General features: G+C 44.7%; 2 protein-coding genes across 3 annotated transcripts in view; one reads left to right on the top strand and one right to left on the bottom strand.

Annotated features, from left to right (window-relative positions):
* tesk2 (testis associated actin remodelling kinase 2) overlaps positions 1 to 13,690 on the bottom strand; it is a 26,074-nt gene extending 12,384 nt beyond the window's left edge. The window contains exons 1-3 of the mRNA XM_053673752.1: positions 13,140 to 13,690; positions 6,876 to 7,157; positions 2,979 to 3,100 (exon numbers count right to left, since the gene is read on the bottom strand). Of these exons, the coding sequence (XP_053529727.1) occupies positions 2,979 to 3,100; positions 6,876 to 7,100 (347 nt within the window). The 5' untranslated portion in view covers positions 7,101 to 7,157; positions 13,140 to 13,690. The remainder of the gene's footprint in view (positions 1 to 2,978; positions 3,101 to 6,875; positions 7,158 to 13,139) is intronic.
* Positions 13,691 to 15,428: 1,738 nt separating this feature from the next.
* The window catches only part of tmx3a (thioredoxin related transmembrane protein 3a), a 12,119-nt gene continuing 10,047 nt past the window's right edge, over positions 15,429 to 17,500 (top strand). Inside the window, exons 1-4 of one of the 2 annotated variants that reach the window (XM_017495636.3) lie at positions 15,429 to 15,704; positions 15,853 to 15,907; positions 16,673 to 16,712; positions 16,806 to 16,929. In XM_017495636.3, the coding sequence (XP_017351125.2) occupies positions 15,674 to 15,704; positions 15,853 to 15,907; positions 16,673 to 16,712; positions 16,806 to 16,929 (250 nt within the window). In that variant the 5' untranslated portion in view covers positions 15,429 to 15,673. Of the gene's footprint in view, positions 15,705 to 15,852; positions 15,908 to 16,672; positions 16,713 to 16,805; positions 16,930 to 17,500 lie in introns of those variants that run through there. The other variant, XM_017495638.3, reaches the window with a different exon arrangement.

Raw genomic sequence — 17,500 nt, forward strand, 5'->3', positions numbered from 1 at the left:
CGGAAGTAACCTGATCCGTGAACGTTCCACTACGTTCTATTATATTCCCACATGTCGTTCTTCAATAAAGGACACTTCGGGACATGCTGTAGTGGATAAATAATCCACGTCGGGATGTTAACGGTAACTTTTTGCGCCACGCCGTCTTTGATTATTTTTACTGTCACAATACGACACTGAGTAGCTTATTTTGCTATTAGGGCGAATAATAGCTATTTAGGTTTCGGTAACGTAATACGACGACGGCTAGGTTACACTAGTTAGCTAAGTTGTAGTGATTAAACGCTTCGAAATATTTTGTACTATATTTAAATGTAAATAAGTACGACGGACGTGCGATACAACGTGGCCTTGGTGTTAGCGTCGTCGTTAGATATGTAGGCGACGAGAGAACTTGTTCTCCCGAGAACATTTAGTGATGAAAAGATGGGGGGGAGAAGAAAAAAAAAGCATACGCCTAAGCGAGACGTCTAGACGGACGCCGACAGACAGCAAGGACAAACAGGGCTGAATGGATAACACTCACAGCCTGCTAACGCTTCACTCTACCTAATCTTCCATTCTCTCTTGGTCGTACACGTCGCACTGCAGCTGGAAGACGCTATTTATGAATCGCCCCGTGTCCGAGACGGGTTTATTGTGCTGTGCGTTAGCGCGGCCTCTTAACTCCCACATGATCTCAGAGTCACGTTCCGGATGCACGGGAGCGTGTGGAGGGTTTTTCAGCGCTAGTCGGGGGAAAAGCAGCTAACGCTTTCTCAAGAAGTCGCTAGAAATCGCCGTAAGACCTCACGCGGACTAATTTTGATCTGGACAGAAAATTAGCGGTTAGAATCTTTATTTGGTCATGGCTTCATGTACTGTTCCGGCACTTTTTTTTCAACATAATTTCTACAAACGCAGACAGAATGAAACAGTAGTAGTGATTAGTCTTGAAACAGACGCAAAAAGGGAAAAGGGTTATGGACGGAATAACTCGCTTTTATTACTGCAAATATCACCCAGACTACAGTTTTTAGATGAAGCACAACACAAACACTGGTGATCAGTGATTGGTCGTTGAGAGCAATGGTGATTAGTGATTGGACGTCGAGAACAATGGTGATCGGTGATTGGACGTCGAGAACAATGGTGATCAGTGATTGGACGTCGAGAACAATGGTGATCAGTGATTGGTCATTGAGAACAATGGTGATCAGTGATTGGACGTTGAGAACAATGGTGATCAGTGATTGGTCATTGAGAACAATGGTGATCAGTGATTGGTCATTGAGAACAATGGTGATCAGTGATTGGTCATTGAGAACAATGGTGATCAGTGATTGGTCGTCGAGAACAATGGTGATCAGTGATTGGTCGTCGAGAGCAATGGTGATTAGTGATTGGTCATTGAGAACAATGGTGATCAGTGATTGGTCGTCGAGAACAATGGTGATCAGTGATTGGTCGTCGAGAACAATGGTGATCAGTGATTGGTCGTCGAGAACAATGGTGATCAGTGATTGGTCGTCGAGAACAATGGTGATCAGTGATTGGTCGTCGAGAACAATGGTGATCAGTGATTGGTCGTTATTGGTCATTAGGAAACCATGGCGATCAGTGGTTAGTCACTGGGAAACAATGATCAACAATTTGTCGCCAGGTAGACTTGATCAGAGACTCAGTTGTTGGGGGAAAAAAATGGGGATCAGTGATTGATCGGTGGGTTTATACACTAGTGATGAGTCGAGGGAACCTGCTCATATAACCAGCAGCTGTAAAGTAGTCTAGAGACCCGTATCGAGTGCACGGCAGTAAAGTCACTAGATTTATCGCTGGGCTCTTTTCACTAAAGGACTCTAAAAAGTTGCTAAATCTAGTGACAGAGAAGTTGAGTTGGCAACACTGAGTGTGTGTATCCGTCAGAGCCTCCTCCTACTCCCCGGGTCCCCATTCTACCCCCCACCCACCCGGGGCAGTTCCACACCACACCGATTTAGGAGTGACTCTGGGGAGTTATGGCGTAATAAACTTCGGGTCTGACATTTATTGCTGCAGCTCGTTGGGTCTTTTTCCAAATAACAAAGACCCCCTTAGTCAGCGCTCGGGGCCTTCCGCCCCCGTCCAGCAGGACACAACAATGACGTGATTGTGAAAAACACACACACAGGCCTCCCGTCCCTCCCTCCCTCCCTCCCTCCCTCGCTCCCCCTCTCGCTCCCCCTCTCTCGGCCTGTAGCTCGGGCACACATTCTGCTGTACAAACACCGAGCACGGAAATAGAGCGAGCCCGAAACGAGCCTTCTGAACTGCAGTTCCATTTATAGACAAAAGCGCACATCGGGCTTTTTTTTTTTTTTTTACGAGACTACAGTTTTCCACAGCCGGGCCCTCAGACACCGAAACACAGACACTGCAAATCAAGTTAACAGTCGAGGAACGAGAACTGCAGCTTTACGCTACATCTCTTCCCTGAAGCTTTGTCACGTCCGATAATCACCGACTGCCAGCCTTGAAATATGTCCCGAGTGTGAAAGTGCGTTTCGGTCGAGCTGTTATCGACTGATCCAGATCTCACTAGCACTAACGTTATACAGTGTTACCTTAGCAACCACGGCTGTGGGTCAACTCGAACATTACCTCACTGGGTTGAACGTTACTAGGTACCATTATCATCCTCTAGTAATTTGCATATTGGATGTCATTGGTCCAAAGCTGTAGGGCCATTTTATGACATCACAAACTGGCCTTCATCGACATTATATAATATTTGACCAATTTCATGTACATTCTTTTGAACTCAGATCCATCCATCAGCAGAACAGACAACGAGCCACGGCGTCTATTAGCGATGTACGTGTGTGTGTGTGTGTGTGTGTGTGAGTGAGACAGAGAGAGGAAATGCTGCTTTTTAATAGAACTCATACATCCTGATAAAATGATAACGTGTGTGTGTGTGTGTGTGTGTGTGTGTGTGTGTGTGTGTGTGTGTGTCTGACCTGAGGATGTTGGGATGCGAGAGTCTGTTCATAAGTTGCACTTCTCTCAGCATGTTGGCTCGATTACTGCTCAGCTTGTTCATCTTCAGAGCCATCACCTGGTCTGAGGCTTTGTGACGCACCTACACACACACACGCACACACACACGCACACACACACCGTGATATATACATAATATTTACTTTTGCTGAACTGGAACATCACAGTGAGTAAGGAATAAAACACTCCATATTGTGCTGATGTGGGAAAATAATCCGCGACAGGACGGCGTGATGAAGTGAAGGTACTGCCACCGCCTGACGGTGATTATTTTCCTGGAACAGCACACCCTGAAGTGTTTTATCCCTCTTACAATACAGGATCTTTCCGCTCCGATTTTTTATTACTGAACGAACGCCGCTTTCTTGTTACCTGCGACTTCTAACCAATCAGAATTGAGAACCCAACAGCACTGTGGTGGAAGAAACTGCATTAAGGCTGCTTGGAAAAACTGAATGTGTACGGGAAGACAAGACACACCCACAGGGGGCGGGGACATATATACGTCCTTCGGAGCATTTCATTTGACGAACGCAAGCCTAGTACAGGACGACTCATATCTTTCCCGGTTCTCCTGAGCGAACGGTGTCGGCAACACCAAACGAACAGGTACGAAAAGTTCTGATTTCGGGAGCGCTTTAAATGTATGCTTTTAGTGCGCCAGCCGGTCGAGAACGTCCTAGAACTCCGAGGCGTTTAAAGCTGGACACGAGTGACAGCGAGCGATGAAATCATACGCTGTACGTGCAACGTCTCTCGGATCATCGGATAACCCGCGCTCTCGTCAGCAGACCCGTTTCTGCACTTCCTCTCCACGTCTGAACTAAAATATCTCAAGAGCGATAAACCACAGGAAGCTTTGGTGACAAGTGTGTGAAAAGTCAGAAACGACTTCGGTGCTGGGCAGAGCCGAGTAGTCGAGATAAACCCTACGAAGCCGAATAAAGAGTGCGGCGTGATGCAGCGGATTATCGACGCTAACTCGATCGGCTGATTAATTAACGTAACGCGATGCTGTTACACCGATGCTAATTCAGGGGAAGCAAAATGCGGTTTCGCAAAAACACACACACACACACACACACACACACACACACGTTGGTGAGTGTCGGATTGCACACATTTCCTTTAAATTGTGGACCATCACTGCCACCACAGACTGAGAGGAACTTGAGGCAGGAGTTCCACAAAAGACACACACACACATACACACACGCACACACTACGACCATCACGGTATAAGCTAATTAAAAAAACAAAAACAAAAAACCCTCCCCTAACACTGTTCTGGACTATAAATTCTTGGATGTAGCAACTACGTAAATATCAGACATAAATCTTACGACGTCCTAAAACTGTTGCCGTTCGAGCCTTTCAGCTGAATTCTCCAATCTGATTGGTCAGAAGGTCTTGATTAATTTGCTGTTGTTTATTCACATAGGGCGGACCTTCCACGTAAACAGATGAAATAAATTAAAAGAATAACGTTTTATCGAAGAAAGTTTTCTGCAAGGACGCGTTTATTTAACGTTTATGGAAAACGTATAAATCGGAAATTGCCGCAGCGTAAGAGGAATAGAACACTTTAGGAGGTGGTGGTGTAAGAAAACAAGCGGCTTCTAGGAGGTAACAGTAAGTCCGATTCGTCCCACATCCCCTTTGATTGTTTCCAAGTCTCTCCTATTCGGTTTCTGCTTGAACGCAACGTGCGTGAACCCCGTGTAGATCCAACGCGGGTTTGGAAAATCTAACAACCTCCGGATTTGGCGGACGTTCATGAAAATGTCTGGATCTGATGCTGGTTCTGATGAGAAGACATGAGGAGTCAGATGGCCATGTATAATCTGCAGCCCACCTACAGAGCGAGCAGTCTGGTTGAAACACAAGCCCAGACGATCCCTCGACCGTAAGCACCGGTCCAGACAACCTGCTACACAACCGTTCTACCAAGGGGGATAACTAATCCATTCACACGTCCTACAAAAACAATCCATTATACATATCTATATATACACGGATGGTCACCTTGGTCATTTCTTTGCTGGGGTCAAGCAAAAATCAGGATATTGGAGTCCTGGTGTGACATGGTTCTGAAGACAGCGAACCTTAGCTAGTTTTCTGGGGGAGTTTGGGAGTAATGAGACTCGTTGTGTTGACTGAAAAGCAAAAATCAGCTCCTCCATGCTGTGTCTTCTAGTAAGATGTGACCCAAGCCCCGCCCACCCTGCACGGGTTTGGCCTGTCGCGTCGTCTTCCCTTTTCCTAGAGGGATTTTATTTGGTGTGAACCTCAACGTCACTTTTCTACCATTGGTATCTATAGAAATCTGCCAAAAAAAACCTTGGTTTGTTTGGTTTTTACCACACGTTATCGGAATCCTAATCCTAAATATTCCGTGACTTTCTGGTCCCAACGTACACCTCTAGGGTTTGATGTTCTATGCGCGAAAAAATCGTTCGGTCGACCAATAGTGAGTTCAGTTTCCTAATACTGGTGCATCAAACAGCTAACGAAACCTTCCTGCCGTGGGGGTTTTCGGATGATTTTACCATGGATATCTGTTCAAAACTTGCCTACAGTGGCCATCTGTTGAAATCTCCTGTGAAAACGTACTACTCGCTTTTCCGAGGAAACCTCTCAACCACGGATATGCATTCAAACGTGTTCTGAAAGCGTGCAACCATGGGTACTGGTTTCGCAGCTTATCTGAAAGATCCTGCTATCTGCTGGGATCTGTAATTAAACCGGTCCACCACATGGTTATCTGTCCGAATCTACTGTGAAACCATTCTGACATGGCCGTCTGATCGAATTTCAAGCATTGCACCATGTAACGACAAGGAATGCGGTCCGTGTCCCATTGTTTTCTGTTTGTTTTAAGAGGTTAAACTACTTGTTTCTAGGAAATGACTCGCTCATAAGCGGCATACCACTACTACGTAGAAGGCCACCTGGTCAACAATGGGGAAATCATGAGGAGAATATATGCCATTGTTATGGATGAAGATAAAGTAACTGAGACTGTGGACCAAAACCAGTTCTTCACATGCAATGGAGATGCTGAACGGGTCTTCGACACGTCGCAGGACCCATCTCTGTCGTAAGTTCTGATTGTGGTAAACGGCCTTCAACCCTAATACCCCGCACTGTCGGTCCTACATCATGTCTCGCCCACTGAAGCATAAACAGTGGTGTCTACTTCCAAGAAGCTCCACCATCCCAACAGTCCCTGGTTCATTTGGAGTGACAGAGGGATTGATCTCCATAGTGGGCTTGACGTGAGCAGACGAGCAGCTCTGCGTGACCGGAACTCGTCTTCCAAACTCCGCGGGGCGCTTTCGGGGCACTGCATCAGAACCGTTCGTGCAAACTCGGAATCAAAAGCAAGACCGATAGCGAGAGTAGATTCCTCCGAGAACATCCGTAGGAATGTTTCATAAAGAACGCGACGATCTCAGACCGAGGGTTCTTAACTCCTTCACCGTGATGAACGCAAAAATCAACCAAACTCCACAATATTCGAAAAAGAGCTTGCGATTTTTCAAAATCACCGCACCACGTGACGTCATTCACGTCCGTCGAACACGGGTACAGCTAAAAGGTCTCGTTCAGCGACAAACGTCGCTACGGAGCAATCTCGTGCGACTGCGATTTCGCCAACTCAAGTGGTTTCCGTGGTATAAATACAGCGTGTATACAGTCGAAGTTCGCAGGTAACTAGAACAACAGCACATAATCTTACAGCAGGTGTACCTCAGGGATCAGTTCAAGGTCCACTGCAGTTATAAAACTGGACCGGAGGCGTTTATTTATACGACACGACTTTTGAAGTAGCATGAATAAAACAGACTCCTTACCTTATAGACCTCCGAGAAGAAGCCGGAGCCGATCCGTTCGCATATGAAGTCATCGAGGCGCGTCAGGCAGGAGAAGGCACTGATGAGGGCACGGTAGGAAGACGGACACACCCTGTCTGGTTGGGCGGGGCCTGTCTCTGCCTCGAACGCTGCTCCGTCCAGGTCCTCCAGCCGGTCAGGCCGCATGGGGAACCCAGCGATGGAGTTGCGCTTGCTCCTCTCCATTGCTACTGCTGCACGACTGATGTGGTGGACGATTCTTTAATCAGGCTTTCACATTTTCTTTGGAATCAGAAGAGACAGAAATCGACGTTATCTAAACGTTATCGAAGTAACTGCATGTTCAACAAATCGCATTATTCCTTATAATGGTGACGTGAAAGCCATCAAAGCTTGCTGAATTATTACTCAGTAAATCGTGCAGAGAAGAACACCCCCCCCCCCCCCCGCCGCCCCCGCCAAGTCACTGTTTTTTTTTGTTGCATAATTTAGCTAACCCTTTGTGTGATATAATCCGAATTATGTAACGATATTTATACATTTGGAAACATTTCCACGACTGGATTATGGGCCGACGTCTAAAACAAACCGAGGCACAAAGAGCTCATTTTTTCGACCTGGAAATGTACACTTTGCTCGCTCTGTGTTTACGGATTGATTACGGCCATCTTGAGTTCGACATGTTTGCTTGGACGTGGTGCTCTTTCAAAACAGGAACTTCTGCACACAGCTTTGCGGTCAGATAAATATTTATTTTAACCCATCCTTGTGACTCTTCTAGCCCTGTGGCGATAATTTATCCGTCACGCGCCGCTGATGCCATGAGGCGGCTGGACCCGACACTTCAAAGTCCTTCTCACCATTTCTGCACTACTGATTAACAAGAAGAAAAGCACAACTTTTACATCACGTGTCTCAACGGATACGTGAAGGCGTGTAACGTGACGGGTGGAATACGTAACCGCAGTGGACCTTGACTTCGTCCCTGAGAAACGTCTGCAGTTTTTCAGTTCCATGCTACGGATACACGGATAGCGGTGGTCTGATATCGCGCTCGTTTGCGCAGGGAGACGACCGTGACGTCGAGCCGTGACGTACTGTGTGCTGAGAATATATCAAGAAGATGAACTACGGCCTTTTCCAGAGTTACAACAGACCCGATAAAACACCTTAAATGTAAAACTTCAAAGCTAGCTCGGCGAGAATAAATAAACGTCGACGAACAATGCGGAGTGAGTGAAAATAGCAGCTCTGATCCAGCCTCTTGTTCGTGAAGATCAGTCGCTGGCTATCTTTTGACGACGGAGGTTACGGACACAACCGTACTCGATCCAAGCTAGCTAGTGTAGCTAGCGAACACGCTTCTGTGAGGTCCCTGAATGATTAGCACCGAGTAGGTTACTCGTTTCGCTAACGAGGTACTGGTTGCCGGTTTGAAGAGTATGGTATCGACGCATCCCTATTGTATACAATTTTTTAGCTAATTCTCCGGTAGGGGCGGGCAATACATGGGGAAAAAAAATACGTATTACGATATTAAAAAAAAAAAAAAAAAAAAAAAAAAACCCAGAACAGTCCGTACAGTATTTCGTGGGTTTTTTTTTTTTTAATTGTTGCGGCCAAAACACTTGATTTCGCTGCAGATTAATTTTCGCGTTCGCCGATTCAAGCCCAAAAAACTCTCCAAGTCACATCGCGACATTTTGAAAATAAATCGAAAAGCTCTCTCGCAGTGACGTCCGTTGGTAACGAGACCTTTTTAGCTTGTACTCGTGTCTGACGCATGCGAATCGGAGAGGCTTCACGTGACCCGGATCTGCGGGAAACCCGCGCCGGATTCGAAAAATCGCAAACTCCTCCGAATATTACGCCATTTCCTCGATTTTGCCGCTAAAGGGCTGCTAAAAATTTGGTAACCGACTGCTAGCGAAACAACGTTGCGTTTCGCGATTCAAATAAACGAAATTACTAAAAACGAACACACATCATAAGTTGTATCACTTTAATAGATTCTAAAAATATAAATGGTAAAAACGTACAGAATACGACCGTCAAATCGGTTGCTTCCAATCCGTGTATTTTTTTTAAAGTTTATTTTATATATGTATATGTTAAAAATCACGTTACCCGCGATATCTTGGAAAACCAGGCCACAGTTTATCATGATACTGATATTACACTGTCATTCTGCAGCCCTATTCTAAAGTCTCAAGTTTGCATATTAAAAAAATAAAACCAAAACAAGGTTAGTCCGAGCGCACGGTCTCTGCTGAACCCTTAAATTCCTTCGTCTCGGTGAGTATGATCTGGAAATGCGCCGAGAGAAACGTTCCTCCGATTTCCTCACGTACGGAACGAACCTGCATTCTCATTTCCCCTCGTTCGTCTCAAACGACTCGGCGGACGGATAAACCGCGGCTCCGTAACGTTTTATTTCTCAACGGAAAAGAGAAAGAAGAAGAAAAAAAAAAAGAGTACATAATGTGTAGCTTTGCCAGAACCTAAACACTAGCTTCTCTCTCAGGCAGTCGTGCACCGCACCCCAATTTAGGGCCAGAAACGTTAAGGTGGCCAACATTCCTCCAGCTGTTCCTCTCAGACGCTGGTTAAACCGATCGCTGAAGTGCATGTGCCGTGGATTCTGACGGAGGAACGGAGATGAGCGACGACGGTGCAGCTGGAACAACATTCTAAAGTCTATATTTAATCAGGCATCTCGATCCTATTTTTCACCGGCTTTAGTGCCAGAGTGAGCACGGGTTCAGTTCTCCGGTGAGGATTTTTGAGAACTGGCCTGGGTCGAAGAGACGTACGTTATACTGAAACTGAAAACCGCCGGCGTTCCTCAGGGCCCGAGTCGAGGCCTGCTTCTGCTGTAAAACAGCACTGTTACGAACGCTTCCGCAGGTTCTCCCGCGGTCCTTTAGACGGCGAGGACACTTCAGCGACAGTCGCTTTTACCTGAACGTGACCCGGCTCAGAGAGCCGACCGGTGACGCCGGGTGTTTTCAGACGCGAGCCGTTAAACCGGAACGAAGGACGACGCCGTAGCGCTGCAGAAATGCGCCGTACTTTGAATTCGGACGGACGAGACGGAGAAAGATAAACAACAGACGCCGCACGCGATACGTCGGATTTTAAAACTAGCTATTTATATAATTACTGAATAATTTATTTATCCCGGCTCTGTGTTCTTCATGCCTGGGGCGGGGTTTTACACACCTGCTTGGTAAAGGTCTGTTCACATATACTGTTGTTGATGTTCAGCCCTACACACTGACACTCACACACACACAGTGCTTTCTTTGCGTTTTTGGTTCGTGCGGCGTGAAAACAAACAGTACTGGACTGATTTTTAAAATATAATAATAATAATAATAATAATAATAATAATAGCAACACACTTTGAGCATTAAGAAACCGGACATGTTTGTTCACCCACTTCTTCAAATTCAGGTTTCATCAAATGGCAGCCAATCAAACCACAGATGATGTCCTCAGAACACCAACAAAGAAAAAAAAAAACGCTCCGTGTTGTTCTCAGACACTTTCTGAGGGCTGCAGGTATTTTTCTGGCCTGAGCTGAACAATAGCATACCTGACATTCCCCAGATCTGAACCGAGATTTCAGACCAGCTTCGGGTCACCTTCGAGACCGAATCAGCTGCTCGTACAAACACGTTGCGAAACATACCGGATATTTTCATTCCGACTGCTTCCACTTATAAAAAAAAAAAAAAAAAAGTCAAAGAGTCAGCGTTTCTAAGATAAAGAAGTGTGTGTTTTGCATGCAGGGACCCGATGACGAATCGCCCACTGCAGGCTAAAGCTCACAAGAACACCATCACGGCTACGGCGCAAGCGCTAGCGGGAATCCATGAAAGAAAATGACGACCGGAGCGAGTTCACACATCGTGAGGGTGGGGGACTGAAAAGCATCATGGAATATCACTGGAATATCACTCGAGGTGTTAAATCGACACCTACGGCGATAAATTAACTCTTTGTGTTCATTTGTGTCCAGACTTATATAACCCAACTCAACAAAACACTGCAGTGAACCAGCCCGATCCCTCAAAGGGCCGGCAGGCGCTAGGGAGCTGGTCCGAAGATATGAAAGCTAAATTTAACACTGTAATGAGCAAACTCAACACATCGTGGGCCGATTCGTCACTGTAAAAGCCATCCTGACGCTCTAAAGGCTAGCGTAACAATGTAAAGGGCCGACCCCTCGCTCGGATCCACAGCTGTAACGTCTCTTCACTTAACACCATAAGAACTGACTCAACACTAATAGAGGGATAATCGATACTCTAAAAGGACGCTCCACATGCCAAGGGCCAACTCGACACTCATCCGGGACAACCTAACGGTATAACACTACAACCCAGCACGATCATCGAACATGATAAAGACTCGACCGCTGTGAAGGGCCAGCCCAATGCTCAGAGAGACATTTAAACACAATACGGCACAACTCAAAAAGGCGCTAACCCTTAAAAGACCAACTCAGCCCACAAAAGGCAGAGTCAGCCCTCTCAACACCAACTAAACCCTCACAAATGGTCAACTCAACCCACAAAAAGTCAACTCAGCCCTCCTGGTACCAACTCACCCCTTAAAGGGTTAACTTAAAAAGGGCAATTCAACCCTCCCAGGGCCAAGTCAACCCCCAAATGGCTGACTCAACCCTCACAAAACGACAACTCAACCCTCAAATGGCCAACTTAAACCTCCCAGGGCCAACAAATGGCAAACTCGACACTGCAAAGTGCTATCCGCTCACAGTAAAAGGGCAACTGAACTCTCTGATTCGAGGGCCTGCTTAACCCTCAGAAAGCCAACTAAACCCACCAAGAACCAAACCAACTCTTAAAAGGGCCAACTTAACAACCCTGGTGTGAACTTAATACCTTAACTCAACACGCTACAAGCTGATGCAAAGGCCAACCAAACCCTCTGAAAGCCAATTAAGCTCTTAAACTGACAACGACCAAAGAGCAACTCAACACTGGAAACCACAAAAGACCAATTCAACCCATAAAAAGCTAACTTGACCATTAAAGTCAAATCAGCACCCGAAGGACCAACTCCACACCGTAAACCCCCAACCCATGACCAACTCAACACCGTAAACCCCCAACCCATGACCAACTCAACACCGTGAACCCCCAACCCATGACCAACTCAACACCGTAAACCCCCAACCCATGACCAACTCAACACCGTAAACCCCCAACCCAGGACCAACTCAACACCGTGAACCCCCAACCCAGGAGCAAGTCAACACCGTAAACCCCCAACCCATGACCAACTCAACACCGTAAACCCCCAACCCATGACCAACTCAACACCGTAAACCCCCAACCCAGGACCAACTCAACACCGTGAACCCCCAACCCAGGAGCAAGTCAACACCGTAAACCCCCAACCCATGACCAACTCAACACCGTAAACCCCCAACCCATGACCAACTCAACACCGTAAACCCCCAACCCATGACCAACTCAACACCGTAAACCCCCAACCCATGACCAACTCAACACCGTAAACCCCCAACCCATGACCAACTCAACACCGTAAACCCCCAACCCATGACCAACTCAACACCGTAAACCCCCAACCCAGGAGCAACTCAACACCGTGAACCCCCAACCCATGACCAACTCAACACCGTAAACCCCCAACCCAGGAGCAACTCAACACCGTAAACCCCCAACCCAGGAGCAACTCAACACCGTAAACCCCCAACCCATGACCAACTCCACACCGTAAACCCCCAACCCAGGACTGAACCAGTTCTCCGCTCAAACCATTCCAAATTTTGTCTGTAACAGTATAAAATGCCCGGCATGACCCTCACCACTGGGTACACCATATTAAACATATCTAAACATATCTGCTTTACTTTTATGACAGCCACACATGAGGTTTGAGGAGTTCATTAAAATGACACTAAGTAGAAGATGCAGAAGATGCAGGTGCATGCACGTGCACAGCCTGCAGAGCATGCAAAGTGTATATGACAAGTGCACAAGCTTGCAAAATAACAAACAAACAAACAAACAAATAAATAAATAAAGCTCCAGACAACCAGAGACATGCAACAAGAATAGAAGGAGAGAAAATAATTTCCTTGAGGTCCAGAAGAGTGTTCAGCAGCTCCATGGCACAGATTCTACAAGCACGCTCGTGCAAAGGTGCTATGCTTTAAATTACACCTATTATCTCTTTGATTTAGAGCATTTGTAGCCTTCCTCTTACCTGGTTGTCTGTGTTGAAGTTGTGCTCGAGCCAAACGCCTCGTTTAATCCCATTGCACTTCAGGGGACGACATTATAATCTCGTTTCCTCCAAAAATCCATAAACAGCGAAATTACTCATAGACCAGAAAGTTTTCAAGCACTCATCCTGTACATCTGAGCTCAAAATTAAAGACTTAGGGAATCGCTTTCATTCACAAGAGACGTTTATAGACCAATAACGCTAAAATCTAAATAATAATAATAATAATAATAATAATAATAATAATAACGGGGGGCACGAGAGCAACCCCTTAAACGTAAAAGCAAGAAAGTAAACAATGCGCGACGTGTCTTTTCCCAGCCCTTTCCTTCCGTTTCTTATCACGTCCTCCTTTTAATATAAGTTCATATTTTCCACAAAAAAAACAAACAAACAAACGTTGAACTCGTGTGAAAATCCTCCGTCAAAACCGTTTGTCGACTTTAATCTGCGTCAAAACACTGCGAAGTATATTCCAGACTTCAACCACTCACTACGAACTCCGTGCGCTGTATCCGAAACCGCGCTTACATTCCTACAAGAGTCCACTATGTACGCCGTCGTAGCCTGTATTCCATACCCTAAGTAGTGCACGAAAACAGGAAGTAAACCTGCGTTTGGTGTTTAACCGCCTCGATACGAACTCGCGTTTGCGTTCGGGCGAGATTAACAGTTGACGCAGCCAATCAGAGGTAAGAAAGAGTTTTGATTGACAACTTCTTCATCCAATACGCGATAAGACGTGTACCAATCAAACGCTTCCTGCCTTTCTAGTTGACCAATGAAATTTCTACGTTTTTTTTTGTTTGGCCCGAACGTTAGCAAACAGCTCGCATGACTAACATATTAAATACGTTTAATTTGCCTTAGGTTTCAAAACGTTACTTCAGGAGACATTTAATCGGCGTAGTAATTCATAGACGGTTTCCGACGTATGTCGTGGGTAAATAAGAACAGCTGCAAATAGACTAGAATAAAGTTCGATATTCGCGGAAATTAAGGGACCGTCGCTAAAGTTACACACGACATTGTTATACACGTATCTAACCAATAGCATTTGAAGGGAATGACTTACAGTCACACAACCAACTGTAAAAGTGTTCGACTAGGTGGCGGGTATGAAGCACACCTTTTAGATTTGTGATATTTAACCCTACGCCGTTAAAATGGGACTTGGCTTACTAAAGTGTAATACATGAAGGCCAAATCTCAAATAGCTCTGTGTTCCCTATAAAGCTGCACTACAGACCTTGCTTTTTAAATGGCGTCTACGCCCTATGTAGTGCACTAGGGGGACATTTTAGATTCAGCCAGATGCGAAACGTTAACTGGAAGCGGTAATGATGGCCAGATCTTACTTCACGAATCAGAAAGTGCTCTTAAATCGTGTGTTGATTATTATAATTTAGATATAATGTCGAAACTTTAAAAATAAAAAGTGAACAGGTTCTAAAAATGTTTCAGTCCAGTTTGACAAACTCCATGGTGTCCATGGCAACATGTCCATCCTGTTAGAGTGAACGTTTGTTGTTAGCGCCATCTATTGGTGAAAAGCAACATTTAACTGAACTCCAGAAATGTGGAGGAAAAAAGTTCTCTCTCTCTCTCTCTCTCTCTCACACACACACACACACACTTTCTTCCTCACTCTCTTTCTCACTTTCTTTCCCTCATGCTTTCTCTCTCTCTCTGTGTAAAAGAGGATACCAGCTTTAAACAAATACCATCCAGCCATCTTCTATACCGCTTACCCCACAGGGTCGCTGGGAACCTGGAGCCTGTCCCAGGGAGCATCGGGCACAAGACGGGGTACATCCTGGACAGGGGGCCAATCCATCGCCGGGCACAATCACACACACAGTCACACACCCGTTCATACACTACGGACACTTTGGACACGCCAATCAGCCTACCATGCGTGTCTTTGGACTGGGGGAGGAACCGGAGTACCCGGAGGAAACCCCCGCAGCACGGGGAGAACACGCAAACTCCACACACACAGGAACACGGTGTAAATGGAACACCCAAACCCTGGGGGTGTGAGGCGAACGTGCTAACCACTAAACTCCAAATAAATAAATAAATGTGGTTACTAAGGATAAATGAATGGAAAAGAGGATGTACATACACACATGTCCAAATTCTCAAAGTGTGTTACATATATATATATATATATATATATATATATATATATATATATATATATATATATATATATATATAATTTTGTTGTAATGAAAGCAGTTACTGAAGATAAATGAATGGCAAACAAACAAATATATAAATAAATACATTAGAGAGTCCAAACTCTCAAGATGTGTTACATATATGTAAAAAGTATTTATGATAACACACACACACACACACACACACACACAGGGTTGCAGCTAGGCCTCATCTTTAAAGTCAGTCCCTAATCCCCAGCTCTAATCTGGTCACTGGGTCACTGGGGTGCTGCCTAATAATCATACCACGTCTCCGTCCTTCTTCTACCGTACACGATAAACACCATCATGGCAACTGCAGGACACTTCATCTTCTCAGGTAGGCTAAAAAAGAAATCATTATTAAACCGCTGTGCGGGCATGTGGTGATACTTATCACCGCTTGTCTCAGTTCATCACCGCTTTTACGTCTAGTGTGTGACAAGACAGCTGCTTTATTTGGATTTTTAAAATGTTTTATCTTGCAGTGCTTGTACTGGGCATAACTCTTGCGGCAGCGTATGTCGAAGAACTCGATGACAGGTACGATGAAATCTAGCAGTAATGAAGAGATTATTATTATACCATTATTAGTGGCACAAGTATACATTAAGACATCACTAATACAGCATTAATAATGTCAACAAAGCACATACCACATTTATTCATCCTTATATACAGTATAATGGATGGCCTATATAGAGTAAATAATGTGTAAATAAATAAAATTCATCAAATAATACAATTGTTAATGAAGCTATTAATATTACATATGAATATTATTATTATTATTATTATTATTCATGTGAATTCATGAATTCAAGGGCTGTGCAAAATGAATAATAATCAAAGCGTGTACTGTGTATTGATCATTCTGGATCAAAGTTATGCGTGCCATGAATATTCATCATTGTAGGTGGTTATTCGGTTAATATTAAAAATAATATCAGTACAAACGTTAACATAACATGCCGTATTATGCCTTTCAATGTTTAATCTTATAGCCAGAGGTGTAAATAATCACTAAAGCCAGGACGTTAAGTGAAATCCATCTGAAACCTGGCTTAGAAATGTAAAAAAAAAAAAATGATTATTTGATTTTAGCTGAAAGTAATTTTTTTCCTCAAATTAAAAGATCGGAGCTGATTTTGGGAGAGAAATCCGTGTCGGGGGGGGGGGGGGGGGGATTGTGGGGGGGCGTTCTTCTCATTTGTGAAGGTTGGGTACGGTTATGTATGTAGGTGTGCTTCTTAAAGCGTTATAAAAGTTACAATATGCTTCACGCATGCTCTTTCTCTTGATGTCTAGATTTAACGAGATGCGTAAGAGTGAGTCCTGGCTGGTGGAAGTGAGTGCCGTTTAAACTCTATCATTTTTCTGTTTCCATGCTAAACACGCAGCATGTATACACGATCTGATCCGATCTTGATCCGAATTACAGTTTTACGCTCCGTGGTGTGAATATTGTAAAACCTTCGAGCCGACATGGTACGACGTCGCGGCCGAGCTGAAGAGTCAAGGCTCCCACGTCAACGTGGGCAAAATGGACGCCACCGTCTACACCGGTTAGTCAAATCGAACATAAATGCATCATTAATAAAGCATTTAATATTGCTAATGTGGAGTGTTACGAGGTGCATGAGGTGTCGGAATGGTATGAAAATCTCTTTTTTTTAAAAAAAATTTTTTTTATTTCTACCCAGACAAATGGGTTAAACCATGACAACCAATCACACCGTCCCATCCGCACCGGTCTCACGTGTACCCTATAATCAGATTAGTTAAGCGAGTCTAAACCCCTTCAGCCCTGCTCTCCCGCTCCACATTAATCTTCTTCTGATTAAACACCAGATGGGACAGTCAGCATTTTCTTTCGTACGCTTTTACACTGAAATCCTGTCATGGAAGTTCTTTTAAAGCTGCAGTCTGTTGCGTTTCTAGTCTTCAAACGATATACTGATATACTGTAATATGAATATAATATAGATATACTACTACTAATAAAGATGTTTGAGGAAAAAAAAAATAAAAAAAAAACAAAACAGTCACCTGCAATACTTCCATGCAAAAGATTTGACTAGTTTCAGCTTTTATTGACTTCTATTTTTCTGGCCCTGAAATTAACGTAACGTATGG

This window comes from Ictalurus punctatus, chromosome 20 (genome assembly GCF_001660625.3).
Source record: "Ictalurus punctatus breed USDA103 chromosome 20, Coco_2.0, whole genome shotgun sequence".
In the NCBI taxonomy this organism is placed as follows: Eukaryota; Metazoa; Chordata; class Actinopteri; order Siluriformes; family Ictaluridae; genus Ictalurus; species Ictalurus punctatus.